Genomic DNA, 14,811 nt, shown 5'->3' with positions numbered 1-14,811 from the left:
CCGTCTTTTTTTCTTCCAGCGTTGAGCATCGTCACTTGCTACTCTCCTTTACAATTGCCGCGGCCCAACATGTCGACTTCAGACTTCCTCATCGTCCGCATCATCCCCACCCAGCCCGTCGGGCCAACCGCCTTCAGGGCCGCGCTGCAGGGCATGACCATTATCGCGTGGGATAAGTGGGTTCGCGATGCCCAGAACGACAGGGAGCTAGGTAGGGCCACCGGGCTCGCCACAAGGCCGCAGAACGGGGTTCCTCTCTCAGACATCCCTCTGCTGGGCCTCTCCGGGACCCCGCCTGTGCTGCAGCAGACCATCATGCAGCACTTTGGTGTCCTGCCAAACAACCAATACCAGATGTACTCGGTGGCGACGGCCGTCATCGTAGTCAACCGGGCAGCACTGGACGGTCCCGACAAGGAATATCCCACGCCCACTTCGTACGATGTGAGACTGGAGTTGGGCGCCTCTGCGGGCCCGATTGCAGTTGTGAGCCGCCAAAAGATAGTAGACTTCAACATCAAGCCCGTCACGGCCACACTGTCCAAGAGCCAGCCTTTCTACATGAAGATAGCCACGGATGTATACCTTCCCGTCGACGTACCGGTATCTCCACTCCCTGCCGGCACCAACGTCGTCACCCCCAGTCGAGACGGGACGCCTCCGAGCTTCTCGGCCCTGAAGGACGCCATTAACTCGGTTCTCGCCAAGGACTCGCCCGACGGGGCATCGTCACTGGAGACCATGACAACCTACCTCAGCACAGCCCAGGCCCAGCAGATCGCAGCCGAGCTGATCAACAACAGACTCCTGGATCCAGCCCCCGTCGCCCCGTATCCCACCACGGACCTCGTAAACGGGAACCCAGGCACCATCTTCGAGGACATGTACACGATCGCCGACACAGGCGGCCAAGTCGAGCAATCCATCGACGAGGCGCGGACCAAATTCGAGGGCGAGCGATCCTCGTACTACGCCCTCCACACCTCCGACTCCCTCCAGCTAGCCAACTTCGTCTTCTCCGTCATCGCCGCCATCTACGCCGAGTTCTACACCTCCCAAGCCCCCCGCGCCGCCCTCGAGGTACCCATCAAATCCAACATCAACCACGTCTCCGCGATCAGCACCCCAACAATCTCCCTCTCGGGCCCCAACGGCGGCCCCCTAGACCCCCCCTTCACCGTCCCAGCAGCCTTCTTCTACGCCCTAACCACCACCTACGCCATCTCCCAAGACCCCAACACACGCCTCAACCTCCTCCTAACCACCCCCGCCTCCACCCTCACCAGCACCCTCTCCCTCGCCATCTCCGCCGGCGTCCTCGGCCCCGCCCCGATAACATGCACCAGCACCCTCCAAACCAGCGCCTCCACAACCCTGACGCCCGCGCAGGCGATCCGCCGCCTTTCCGCGCTGCAGGCATCCGCGCGCCCCGCCCCATCGCAGCAGGTCGTTGATCTCGGCGCCGTCGACGCCGACGTCCGCGGCCTGGTATCCGCGTGGCTGGGGTTCGCGGGCGCCGACGCAGACGTCGCCGAACAGGTGTGGTTCCCCGCGGCGCGGGCGCGGGCGTACCTTGCGGCGGTGCTGGAGGTCGTGGCGCCGGGGGACGAGGCGCTGATTGGGGAGGTGCTGGTTGATCTTCGGATGCCGCCTGGGGCCGGGGGGACGACGGGGTTGGGGGGTGTGGTGCAGGATGTGGATGATTTGCTGCTGGTCACGGAGACGCAGTGGTTGGAGTTTTTTACGCGGCATGGGGAGTTGTTGCCTAGGCAGTACTTGCTTGGCGATCTGGCGAGTCGGGTGCATTCGTTTGTGCAGGATGTGACGAAGGTGCTGTTTGTCTTGCCGCCGCCGCAGGGTGCTCCGGGCCCGGCTAGCCAACCGGCTATTCCGAGTCTGGGTGGTGCCTCGGACGGGGATGTTCTGGTGCTGTTCTTTAGTAGTTACGGTAGCTTCTCACTCTCGGACACGCTGGACGAGGCTAAGCTCGAGGACATCAAGGCGGCGGCGCTTCAGCTGTTCGGAGGGGACGAAGGCGTCGCAGCTTTTGTTGCTTCCGCCGTCTACGAGCTGTGGGTTCTCTATCAGCTTACGGACTTGAAAGGTAGGTGCTAAACTGATAAATTAGTGCTGCCCGAGTCTACTGTCAATCCGGACAGAGTCTCTAACTGTCATCACAGACTCCCAGGATCCGAGCAAGCCAATCGACAACTCGCTCAGATTCTCATACATGGAAGCCCTCCACTCGAGGGGCTTTACCAGCGCAGACAAGGTACGAGTCATCGCCCGGTCGCTCTTCCCCAGCGCCCTGTCTGGAACGGTCGCCTTCCCCCGAGCCGAGGAGATTCACGACAAGGCGATGGACCTTCCCTCCGATCCTGACTCCGATTCCGGCGACTACGGCCCAGAGCCGGGCCAGGTGTTCAAGCCCATTAATCCGGGAAACCTGGTGAACTGCGAGCCGCCCTGCCATCTCTCCCCGTTCGGCCCAGTGCAGTACCTCAACCACCTGCTCTCCCTCTCATCCGGCACCCAGACACTCGGCGGCGTGCTGGCGAGTCGGCGAGGGCCGCTTGCGAGCCTGCTCGTCACGGACGCGAATCTCAACACTCCAGTCCCCGTCATCGACCTCGTCAACGAGAGTCTCGAGGCACTAGCAGCCGATCCCCAAGCTGGGCACGGTGCTGTCTACAACACCGCCGACAGCGGCCTCTCGGAGCTGGACATCGCTGGGACCCCACCACTGGTCATCGCCCCCACGCTGACAGCGCAGGACATCGTGAGGGCCCTACCACAGCACTCAGCACCGCACCTACCGCTAGACCAGCCCACCGTCTACGACGCCCTCAAGACCTCGGTGGCCGGGCCGAACCTACCCTACGCGCAGGGCCTAGACTTCTCGCGCACCTACCTGGAACCCCTGGGCACGTCGCGCTTCGAGGTGCTGCGCACCTTCCGGCGGGACATCACCGAGCTCGCGCAGGACGCCGCGGGCGAGCCCGACTCGTTCCAGCGGGAGCTGTGGCGCCTGCCGGTGCGGTACGAGGCGGCGCTCGAGTACCTGGGCGTCTCGCCGGACGAGGCGACCGTGATCTACGGCGGCGACATGGCCGCGTCGACGGCGATGCAGCTGCTGGGGCTGCGGGACGCCGACGCCGACACCGCTGCCAACCTGCTGCAGGTGGCCGTGTTCGTCCGCGTCGCCGGCATCACGTACTGCGAGTTCCTCGAGCTGCATCGCAGTCGCTTGGTCAATTTCGGGCCGGCTGGCGGCGGGGAGTTCCCCGAGTGCATGCCCTGCTGCCCTGACAAGGTGGTCATGTCGTTTCCCGGGGAGAGGTCCGCCGCCGCCGAGATCCTCAAGCTCGTTATCTTCGTCCGGCTCTGGCGGAGTGTCACCGGGGTCGGCGGGCTGCCTATCTCGATGAAGATCCTGGCGGATATCTGCGAGGTGCTCGGCCTGTTCACGGACAGGAACGTCAACCCGGGGTTCCTGCGCCAGCTCGCCTCGCTGCTGATGCTTCAGCAGATCTGGGACCTGCCCTGGACAAGCCCTACCCTGGCTGACCCATCAGCCGACCAGCCAGATCAGCGCACCACCCTCCTAGCCATATGGGCCGGACACGGGATAGGCACGGACGAGTTCAAGTGGGCAGTCGAGGCGCTCCTCCACGGCATCGAGAAGCACAGCATCCACAAATACGAGTGTCCGAAGCGGCCAGCGTCGTGGCACAAGCTGATAGCCGCGAACCTCGACGCGCTGGCTACACTGGCGGGGTTCGACGCGGCCCACACGTGGTACTCGAAGCCGACCTGCACGATCCGTTTCGTCGAGGTCCTGGCCAAGCTGTACGTGTCGTCCTTCACCGTCGGCGAGATCCTGTTCCTGTTCACGACGCGAGACCACCTCCGGTCCGACGACCCGTTCCCCTTCACCGAAGCAGACGAGTCGTACGACGACCCGCTGAACGTCCCCGAGGACGACGAAGAAACCGGGCTCTGGGCGCTGCGCCGCAAGCTGCTGGATGTCGACGTCGAGGTCTGCGACGAAGACGCCGAGCTCTGGACCTGGCCCGCGATAGACGCCGCCCTCCACGAGATGGGGTACCGGCCACACGGGGAGGAATACTCGCTAGCCTACTTGGCAGAGCACTTCTTCCCCGAGATCCTGCAGGAGCACGGCCACCACGTCCCGGCAGACAAGCGCCGCTTCACCGCGCCCATCTCGGGCCCCACCTCGGCGCAGATCTGGCAACCCGCCAACAGCTGCTCGCCCTTCCACTATGTCGCGGCCCTCGACTCCCGCGAGTCCCCCGCCACCTTGTGGGCCCAGCTCCCGCTGCGCGACGGCGACGTCCTGCACACGCTGCGCGACCTCCGCCAGCTGACCGGGCCCGAGGCCTCGGCGGTCAGGGAGGTGTATCTGAAGCCGCGGGCCGCGCTCGCGCCGTTCGCGCTGCTGTTCTCCAACTTCGACCACGCGGCGGGGGCTCTAATCCAGGAGCCGTGCGTGCGCAAGCGGTTCGCCTTCTTCCGGCGCGAGTTTGCAAAGTTCCACCGGCGGTGCGGGATCATCGCCCGGCATATCCACGACGCCGTGTCCTCGGCGGCCGAGATGGACAGCGAGGAGTGCCGGCGCGCGGAGGACTACAGGAAGCACGGGGCACAGGTGGCCCGGCGCATCCTCCTGAGCCTCGTCGCGGACGAGAACAGGCCCGCGTCGCCGTGGGAGGCTGCCGACGACAGCGGGGCTGACCCGGCCCCGACGGACTTTGCGTGGGACCCCTGGTTTTCCGGCGGGGCGTTTGCGGCGCTGCTGGGGCTGGCCGGCACTGGGATCGAGGGCGTGTACGAAGTCTCGCAGGGAAACACCGTCTGGAAGGAGGTGCGGGGCGGACTAGCCGGGTGGGGGGGGGAGTGTGACGAGTGGAACACGCCCGTGCCGACGGTGCTGCCGAGGCTGACGATTGCCCCGTCTGATGACCAGAGCACGCTCGTCTCCTTCAAGAACGGCTTCACTCTTTCCCAGGCGTCGGGGAATGAGATATCCGGCGCCGAACCCTTCGAGGGCGTGTGGAAGGGGGTCCTGCTGGTCGAGAGGGCGGGCTGTTACCGCTTTGCTTTTACGTGTCCCGTTAATGCGGGCGAGCATAGCCACCACGACCACGACCACCACAACCACCATCGCCACCACTGCGAGGGCCCCCACCAGTGGAGTGTCAAGATAGAACGTGGCCAGAAGAAATGGACTCTCCTCAACCGTGGGATCGACAAGAACGATGAGGACGTTTCGGAGAGCCACTCCAGGCAGGTCCCGCTCCGCCACGGCGCCTACGACATCACCGTCGTCTTCCGGCAGCCAGAGCCGGACTTTGACGACGACGAAGACCTCCGCAAGCTACACACCGGCTTCCGGCTGTCATATACGGGCCCCGACACGCACGACTGCCCCGTCGAAGTCCCGCTCAAGGCGCTCTATATCAAGAGCAAGGACGGACCACTGTGGACCGGAGAGGAGGTGCCCAGGGTGATTGTCGAGGTCCTCAACCTGAGGTACATCCCGACCCTGCGAGATGTCCGGCGGACATACCAGCGGGCCTTCAAGGCAGTTCTGTTCGCGCACCGGTTCCGGCTGTCGGCCATACCAACCCATTGCGAGAGGGAGTCGGAGCTCGGATACCTGCTGAGCCACCCCGACGACTTCCGCGGCACGTCCTACTACTGGGACGGCCTGTCACCGCCGACGGTCAAGACCCACTACGCCAACTTGGACTTCAACTTCCTGCCCGTCACCGACGCCTACCTCCCGCCCTCGGCGACCACAGACCAGCGAGTCCAACCCTCATCCCAGCGCCAGGCCGCCATGTTCGACTGGTTCGAGCGCATCTTCGACTACACCACGCTGCGTCACGAGGTGCGGACGAAATGCGAGCCCCCGCTCTGGCTTCTCTTCCACCACGCCAGCTCAGACTCCCCCCAGCGCGCCGACCAGCTCCTCCGCTTCCTGGCCATCGAGATCCACCTCGCGCCCCTCGCCCTCGAATACTCCGCCACACCAGACAACCTCTTCGACATCAGCGCCGACGCGGGCAACCTCGCCGACGAGCGCTGGGCGGTCCGGGTCTGGAAATCCGGGCGCTGGCTCGACCGCGTCCGCCAGCACTTCTACGCGCCCACCACGGAACTGGCGCTCAGCCGCCCCGCGTTATGGGCCACGACGCCGGACCCGAACGCGCCTGTCGTCACCAGCACGACGCCGCCGACAAGCGGGAACATCAACCTCGCGCGCCTCGTCCAGCGCTCCAGCCTCTCCACAACGGCCGCGGCCCCGCGCCCGCGCCTGATCGCGCGCCTCAGCGACGGGCTGCGGGTGCGCGCACGCGCCGCCCTGCTGGCGTACCTGGCCCGACCGGTCGGCGAAGTGTCGGACCATCTCTTACTAGACGTCGACGCGGGGATCGGCGAGGCAGCGACGCGCGTCGACGACGGGGTGGCGGCGGCGCAGCGGTTCGTGCAGAGGGCTGTGCTCGGGCTGGAGCCGGAGTTCCCCGTGGGCGAGGAGTTGCTGCGGAGGTGGGAGGGGTGCGGGTTGGGGTCGTTTGAAGGGTGGAGGGCGGGGCGGCGGAGGGAGTGGTATCGTGAGAATTGGTTGCTGTGGGAGGAGGCGGGGCGGGCGGGCCAGAGCGAGGGGGGCCGGAGCTTGGAGTTGGGGATGCAGTCTGGGGTGACGACTGTTGCGACGCTGGCGAGGGACTTGACGTGGGGGGCCGCTGCTGTCGTGCCAAGACAGCCGGGAAAGCGTTCTGTCTCGGGATACCAGGGGTTCGTCTTGGGGGAGCAACGTCAGGCTTTGGATGAAGGGCTTGGGTTGATGGGAACGCCAGATCACAGCGCTAGGCCGACCTGGTTGACACCACTCAAGGCACTGGCCGATGCTCCTTCTTCAGGGAGTGGAGGAGGGGGCGACGATGATGGCGGAGGAATCAGCCTGAAAGAGGCGATGGTCCTGACACCCAACTCCGTGGAACCCCCATTCCCCGCAGCTGCCTCCCTCCAGTCGATTCCGCTCTGGATCCAGGCCGCTCTCCGACTGGGCACGAGATTCATCCGCGTCGCCGCGTCGAACGTGCCCATCGCGGCGCCGTACGGACACCCTCACAAGGAGGTTTCGACCTGTGGGCAGTGCGGCAAGGAGCACGCGCCCGTCATCGACGAGTACTACTTCTGGCTGCAGGACTCGCGGCGCTTCGACCCCACCGACGCCCCCGCCCCGCAGAACGCCGACGCGCACAACAACGTGCCCGGCGTGGACCAGACGCTGGACCCGAACCAGTCGCAGATCGACCCGCGCACCATCCAGGCGGACCCGACGTCAGATTGGGACGCCCCAACGGCCAAGATGCTGTTCTGGAAGTCGGAGCCGGCGGTGCACCTGCACTGGACGAGGGTGCACATGGGCGTGCTGCAAGACCCGCGGCGGTCGACCGAGGCCATCCCGCTGGTCGACGCGGACCTGTCCAGCCTGTACCTGGACCTGCGCGGCAGGGCCGTCGACTCTCTGCTCTTCAACGTCAAGAAGGGCGATTCCACCACGGGGTTCCGCTACGACATCGCCACCGACACCGCGGTGCCCGTTCCCGAAGCCGTCGAGAGAGACCCGCCGCCGCCGCTGCCCCTACCGGCGACGCTCGCCGACGCCCTCGCCGCGTTCCCGTACTTCCTCTACTTCGACGCCGGCGCGCCGCTCGTGCCGACGGGGACGTTCGGGACGAGCTTGCTAATCGCGTCCTCGCTGCGCGCCGATTGCCACTACCAGGCTTCCACGAGCTGGCTGAGGCTCGCGTACGACCCCCTGTCCAGAGACAACAGCTGGGCGCCGTGTCCTGATAGTGAAGCCGCCAGAGAGGCGGTATTACCAGCCAACCCCGATTCCGCCTCCACGGACCTGTTCTCCAGCAACTCCAGTCTCAGTCATGCTCTCGCGGCAACAGAGACAGTAGACGTAAATGACACAGTCGTCGCCGTCGCCGTCACCGAACGGTCTCGATTCCCCCAAGACGGGACATGCTGCGACACAGCCCCCGCCAAAGCAGGCAGGGCCAGGAGCAGGGCCGTGGCGCTCGAATACCTCGAGACGCTCCTCCTCTGGTCGGAGGGGCTGCTGTGCCGCAACTCGCTCGAGGCCGACCAGCAGGCCCTGACGCTGCTGACCGTCGCCGCCAGGGTCCTGGGCCCGCGGCCGAAGCAAGTCGACGCCGCCGACCTGACGGGCGGGACCATGACGGTGGCGACCTTCCAGGCGTCGTCGCCCGCGCTGAACCCGAGGCTCGTGGGCCTGTACGACGCCGTCGCGCACCGCCTCGCCGCGATCCGGAGCTCCGTGAATAGGCGGGGGCTGCCGGGGGGCGCGCTCGACAAGGACAGGGCGGTCTGGGGGTCTCACAGGAGGTTCGACCTCGGGGACCACCACGGCGGCCTGAGCGACGAGTGTGGCACGTCGTCGTGCGTGTACTCGTGCTGCCAGCCGTACCGCTTCAGCGCGATCCTGCCCAAGGCCAACGAGTGGGTGGCCATAACCAAGTCAACGGGTGCGGCGCTGCTCTCTGCGTTCGAGCGGGCCGACGGCGAGGCTCTATCGGCACTCCGGACGGCGCAGGAGCGGCAGGTGACGGAGCTGGGGCTCGATGTGTCCAAGAACCAGTACCGTGCCGCCGACTGGGACGTGCAGGCGCTGGACAAGCAGATGGCGGGAGCGGTGGCACGGCTGCAGTACTACCAGCGGCTGATCCAGGACGGGCTCATCGCCAACGAGATGGGCTACGTGTTCGGCACGACGGCGTCCATGGCCAGCCGCACGAGCGCCACCATCTCCGAGGGCGTGGGCCAGGGCATGGCGTCGGTGCCGGACATGTGGATGGGCATCGCCGGCACCATGGGCAGCCCGCTGCAGTTCCAGCAGATGCCCATGGGCAACAAGATGGGTGCGGGCTTCGCCGCCGCCGCCCGCATCCTCAACACCGTCGCCGACATCGCGGGGTCGGGCGCCGGCCTGCACGCCACCCAGGGCGGCTGGGACCGCCGCGAGCAGGAGTGGCAGCACGAGTGCGACGCCCTCGTCTACGAGATCCAGCAGATCAAGCGCCAGCGCCTGGCTGCCCGGCGCAGGCTCGACGTCTCGCTGGCCGAGATCAACATCACCCAGCGGCGCATCGAGCACTCGGCCGAGGTCCAGGACTTCACACGCGACAAGCTTACGAAACACGAGCTGTGGCTATACCTCGCGCAGGAGAACGCCGCTCTCTACAGACAGACCTACGACGCCGCCGCCCGGGCCGCCCGCGAGGCCCAGCAGGCGGCGCGCTACGAGCTCGGCGACGCGGAACTGGACTTCATCCCTTCCGCCGCGGGCGCCTGGGACAGCCTGCACGAGGGCCTGCTAGCGGGAGAGAAGCTGGAACTCGGGCTACGATCGATGGAGCGGGCGTACATGAGCCGCAACTGCCGCGAGTACGAGCTGACCAAGCACATCTCGCTGCGGCTGCACTTCCCGGCGGCCTTTGTGCTGCTCAAGTCGACGGGCCGCTGCGAGGTCGACGTGCCCGAGTGGCTGTTCGACCTCGACTACCCGGGCCACTACATGCGCCGCATCAGGAACGTGTCGCTGACCATCCCCTGCGTCGCGGGGCCCTACACCGGCATCCACTGCCGCCTGCAGCAGCTGAGCAGCTCGATCCGCGTGCGCCCTACGGTGGCGCCGTCGGGCCACTGCGCCTGCTGCGAGGAGGAGCAAAAGCAGGGTACCACCAAGGCCCCCCGGCGCTGCACCCACGACGCCAACCTAGCCACGCGCTTCGCCGGCACCGAGGCAATCGCCACGTCGAGCGGGCAGGGCGACGCGGGGCTCTTCGAGGTCAGCTTCAGCGACCCGCGGTACCTACCGTTCGAGTACACGGGCGCCGTCTCGCGCTGGCGCATCGACCTCCCGCCCGAGAACAACCAATTCGACCTCGACAGCCTGAGCGACCTGGTCATGCACGTCAACTTCACGGCGCGCGAGGGCGGGCCCGACCTCCGGCGCGCCCGCCACGCCGTCGCGCAGGCCCACCTGCCCGCCGATGGCCTGCGGTTCTTCGATCTGCGGCACGAGATGCCCGAGGCGTGGGCTGTCCTGAGGCGCGACGATGGCGGCGGGAAGGATGTTGACCATCACCGCCGCCACGAGAGTCGCGCCGGAGAACAGCACAGACGCCCCCACCACAGACACCACCCCGGGCGCGCCTTCCGGCTCGCGCTCTCGCGCCAGATGTTCCCGTTCATGACCTCGCGGCGTCGCATCGCCGTCGTCGCTGTCGACGTCTTGCTCGATGTCCGTGACGATGTGCCTGTGTTCCAGATGCGGTTCACGCCCGCGGAAGGGGCTCATTGTCCCGACACGGAGGTGGTGCCGTTTGTGCGCACCGCTGGGGGGATTTGGAGGGGCGGGTTGGAGCTCGCGCGGCCGGTGCCGTTGCCGGAGCGGGGAGGGAGGGAGGCTGGAGCGGGTGGGGAGGGCGTGCTGGGAACGTTCGAGGTGCCGGCCGGGGTAAGGGGTGTGACGGGGGCTTGGGTGCTGTGTCGGTATGAGGTGGTCAAGGAGTAGAGCTCTCGCTTGGCTGGGTTTTGGGAGGAGTCGTGCTTGTTGTTTGTTTCTCGAACTTGCCCTCCGGACCAGGAAGCTATGCCAGTTACCTAGTGGGGGAATAATGGGTTAGCAATTGGTATTCACATCTGATAGCATGCGACAGCCTGTATTCCTCCAGCAAACCATGACGTGTCTGTAGAAGCAACGGCGTAAAAGTGTGGAATGATGTCAATTGATTGTCCAGATTGTCAGAGTGATTCTTCTCGATAGCCATCCTGGCTGCAAATTCCGTGCCTCGCTCGGATGGCACAATCCGCATGCTATTCTTCAAGCAAACCGCACTTGGAAGCGTGATCTTCCGCGGAAGTGCATTTGCGATTAGATAAAGTGGGTCAGGTCCTCTCTGACAGGCAATTGATCTCGTGACCTTGGTACCGAGGCATGCGAGGTGCTTCTGACGAGAGAGCCAGTTCCAGATTTCCCTGGAATCGAATCCACACTCAGCGGGATAATTTGACCGAGCGATACGATTGGCTCATGCGCCGGTCACATCTCTTCAGGGCTGCATTCGTCCAAGTGTCGCATGCTAGTGCTACCTGGGTTGTATGTACCAACAAGACCCTTCCTGTCCCCTCCTATGAAACAAGGGGACCAATGGCGCCCATTCGGCCCCCAATTGCGGAGCAATAAATTTGTCACGCCGTCGAGGACCAGAACGGCCCAATGTCAGGATCGCAAGGAAAGCAAACAGGGAGGAGGAGTGCGAAGCTATGCCACTCGCGGTATTTTACCTCCCTTCAGAGGTTTAGAAATCAGCCGTTGATGTCAGGTATGAATGTGAAAACGAGGAAAGGCAGCATCATCGTTGTCGGTCTGTGCCTTCAGCCTTGAAGATCACCTCATTGCCGGGACGGGCGGAATTGGTTCCTGGGTGCCTTTATTATTATTAGGGTGTGTGGAGACTGGCTCAATTACGGGCAATGTAAGCCTTGCGCAGGGGCCAAGGACGCAGCCAAGTCTCGCCCTCGCTCAATTTCGAAGGCTAGCATCCTCCCAACGATGCAGCCATTCATTTTGTTTGCGAGGGTGGGGCAGGCCAGGCAGACATCAATTTTACTCATTTATCACCGCAATAGGGTGACAGAACCCGGCACTACTGCTTCAATATGGAGGTCCACAGTCCAAGTGAAGAAACAGAAGGTGGTACTTTTTCCGCCCCCAGGTCTGTGCGCAAAGGGGTATCCGGCACGTCTTGAGCCCCCCCTGTAACCCGTTTCTAACGTCTCGGTCGCCCTGCCTTCCCCCTTGACTGCCTATTTTCCTAAGCCTGAAATGGCCCGAAGGATTCACAATATTGGCCCAGATTTGGGGGCGACACAGGACTGTGCCGCACAGTAACCAGTATACATATGGAGTGGAAACCCCGGATCGACGCTGATCGACACACACTCACGATAATTAATTCGGACATTTCGTTGTTTTTGTTGTTGTTGTTGCTCCTCTGGGCGCCCGACACATGCTTTCAATCTTTTGCTTTTGCTTTTGCCTTGGCTTTGGCTTCGCTGCCAACGTTGCGCCCCAGCATCCTTGCGCTGCTGACGATGACTTCAATTTCGCATCAGTCGTTGCCCGCGACTTGCTCCTCATGAATGACACTTCCGCGCCTTCTGCTCCAGACTTCTATGCTCGCATATTACCCTTGGGCGCATCCATCGTCTACGGGTACGACTCCATCAGCGGCAATGGGTGAGTTATTATTCCATTCCTGGAGCGCAATGACCAACGGCTGACCCTGCGCCACCTTAGATTCCGCAAGCCACTCAGGGATTCCCTGGCTCAGGCCTCATGGAAAGTCAACATGGTGGGCTCCAAGAAGGCGGGCAGCATGCCTGACAATGTATGCCAACTCTCATGATCTTGGCCACGAGACGCCTACCTAGTCTCTCCTCTCCTATCCTGCCCCCAGACCATCAAGTAACGAACTTCTCCCTCCTCGCAGAATGTGGAAGCCCATCCAGGCGACGTCATCGATGATGTCTACAATGCTGCAGGGTTGTCTATCCGGTACCAACCCAACATTGTCCTCATCCACGCCGGCACCAACGATGCCATCCAGGACCTTGACATCTTGAACGCCGGCAAGAGGATGGGCCACCTGCTGGACCGGCTCTACTCGGAGATCCCCGGCGTGACCGTGGTCCTGTCCACCCTTCTCCCGGCCAAGAACATCAACCGCAACGCCGCCGTCAACGGCCCGACCATCAACGCCCAGCTGCGCGACCTCGTGTGCGCACGCCGCAGCAGCGGCCAGAAGATCGTGCTGGCCGACATGCAGCCGCCGAACATGACGCTCATCACCGTCGACAACAGCGGCGGCACGGGCGGCGACATCGACGACGACATCCACCCCAACGACGGCGGCCACAAGAAGATGGCCGCCGTCTGGCTGCGCGCCATCAATATCGCCCAGCGGAGGGGCTTCCTCACCCCGCCCAAGGACACCCCCGCCGTCAACGACGACGACGCCAGCGCCGCCAGCACCTGCGGGGGGTGGCTGACATGGGGCCACGGGCCTGGGAAGTCTGGGGGGTCCTGCTGGCTGGTCTGGCTATACATGGCCGTCTTTACTTTCCTGTTCTTGGATTTCTTTGCTTCTTCCTTCTCGGAGCTCCCTTCCCTGCCAGAGATTCCTTCTTTGCCAGAGCTCCCCTCTCTACCCGAGCTTCCTGCCCTATCTGAACTTCCTTCTCTATCAGAGCTCCCGTCATTACCTGAGCTTCCCTCATCATCGGGCCAGCCACGCATACATCGAGCGATGCGTTCAGTTAGCCAGAAATATAGTTAGCATTGCATGCGCTGCGTTTGCCCGGTTTCACGTGTTTGGCTTCGTTTTCTTCCACTACGTGACAGGCCTGGAACCCAATCTGATTGTCAGAAATGAGGTTACTTCACTCCTGACTTGCCAAGGCGCCAGTTTTGGGTCCGGGGCTTCCTCAGGTCAACTTGGACCGACCAATAGGGTGGCTTTAGACTTCCCACGTTTGTCATTCTCGAACTGGACCCAATGCAAGTCACCACGGTAAGTGACGAAGGACCCCATCCCAGAGGCCTAAACGTTATACTGATGTCCTATTAGCCTTTACCCGAAGTCAAGATGGGCGCCAAGATTACAAAAAGCAGCTGGTTTTTATGGGCCTGTCTGATGATTTGGGTTTGGAGTCGGTATGTACGGATTCGGATACTTCGAAGTAATTTCTAAGTGAATCGACTCTCTCATTAGCACGGCAACGAAATAGAGGCCAAACACTAAGCCAGCCAATGTGGGAGGATGGTGAGGCTGGAATCAATCCACCATGGCTCCCTGACGAGCCTGGAATCAGCTATCCGAGACTGAGGGGTCCGCTATGGGAACAGATGATTGAGTAAAGTACATCACCAAGTGAGAAACCTACACCATCTATTTTCGGTATCTCATCGCGCACAAGACACCTGTCACCCTGCACAACTGGTCATATCGCTTAAATTCATAGCATACTATCGAGACTGAAGTTAAAGAACAGGTATCCTCTAGTCTTTATATATTCTGTACTCGGGATCCGGTGAAGCCGATGATGTGACATGATCCTTCAGGGCCCACAGCATTCCAGCACCCTGAGGACGTCCTTATTTCGCTTACCCCTTTCCTGAATCCTTCACCTGCGCCTGAGACCACGCCCTCGGTGGCTGTATGCAGATGCCGTTGCGCACGCAGAACCCGCTCCACCCACAGCTATTTACAAATCTCCTATGAGCACCTTATGGCGGCCAAGCCACAGGAAATAAAACCCGTATGTTTGATATACAAATAACCACTCAATCATAAAGGCACCATACGCTGATATCCAGAAAAAGAGCAGCTCATAAAAACGATATCATGCCAAGAACGGAAGATCCGTCTCTTGACAGAGCTTGGGAGACTCGGCGTTCAATGCCTGGAAGCCTCATGATCTTTATTATATCCTGGCAGTGAGTCCCCAATCACACACTCCAGGAGGGCGGCGTGCAAAATAAAGATCTAAGACATAAATGCAAGCACCAGGAGGTTAGTCTTGAGAAACGAGGCAGGTCACGTGAATGTCATGTGCAGGCGGAAGGTTGCATCTTTGGTCGCGAATACCACCTTCGACTCCCCGATACCCAATAGCCTCCCT

General features: G+C 62.9%; 2 protein-coding genes across 2 annotated transcripts; both read left to right on the top strand.

The window, feature by feature from the left end:
• Positions 1-69: 69 nt before the first annotated feature.
• On the top strand, positions 70-11,064 carry QBC33DRAFT_595523 (uncharacterized protein; the record flags this gene model as incomplete). The annotated part of the gene is made up of 2 exons (XM_060431834.1): positions 70-2,104; positions 2,181-11,064. The coding sequence occupies 2 exons, from the start codon at positions 70-72 to the stop codon at positions 10,637-10,639; spliced, it is 10,494 nt and encodes a 3,497-aa protein (XP_060280464.1). The 3' UTR covers positions 10,640-11,064.
• A 950-nt stretch (positions 11,065-12,014) lies between these two features.
• Positions 12,015-13,576, top strand: QBC33DRAFT_202188 (SGNH hydrolase-type esterase domain-containing protein). Its single transcript, XM_060422597.1, has 3 exons — positions 12,015-12,367; positions 12,428-12,518; positions 12,621-13,576. Exons 1-3 carry the CDS (start codon positions 12,138-12,140, stop codon positions 13,464-13,466), a joined length of 1,167 nt encoding a protein of 388 aa, XP_060280463.1. The 5' UTR covers positions 12,015-12,137; the 3' UTR covers positions 13,467-13,576.
• Positions 13,577-14,811: the final 1,235 nt, after the last annotated feature.

The sequence above is a fragment of the Phialemonium atrogriseum genome, assembly GCF_030411735.1.
Source record: "Phialemonium atrogriseum strain 8032-3 unplaced genomic scaffold QBC33scaffold_25, whole genome shotgun sequence".
NCBI classification, from domain to species: Eukaryota; Fungi; Ascomycota; class Sordariomycetes; order Cephalothecales; family Cephalothecaceae; genus Phialemonium; species Phialemonium atrogriseum.
Note: the sequence above shows the minus strand (reverse complement) of the source record. Positions and strands in the feature narration are given on the sequence as shown.

Bases quoted from the DNA above. Each gene is read 5' to 3' on its own strand.
- QBC33DRAFT_202188 (XM_060422597.1), top strand. From the start codon at position 12,138: ATGCTTTCAATCTTTTGCTTTTGCTTTTGCCTTGGCTTTGGCTTCGCT. The intron at 12,368-12,427 runs GTGAGTTATTAT...GCGCCACCTTAG, and splicing joins GACTCCATCAGCGGCAATGG to ATTCCGCAAGCCACTCAGGG. The intron at 12,519-12,620 runs GTATGCCAACTC...CCCTCCTCGCAG, and splicing joins CGGGCAGCATGCCTGACAAT to AATGTGGAAGCCCATCCAGG.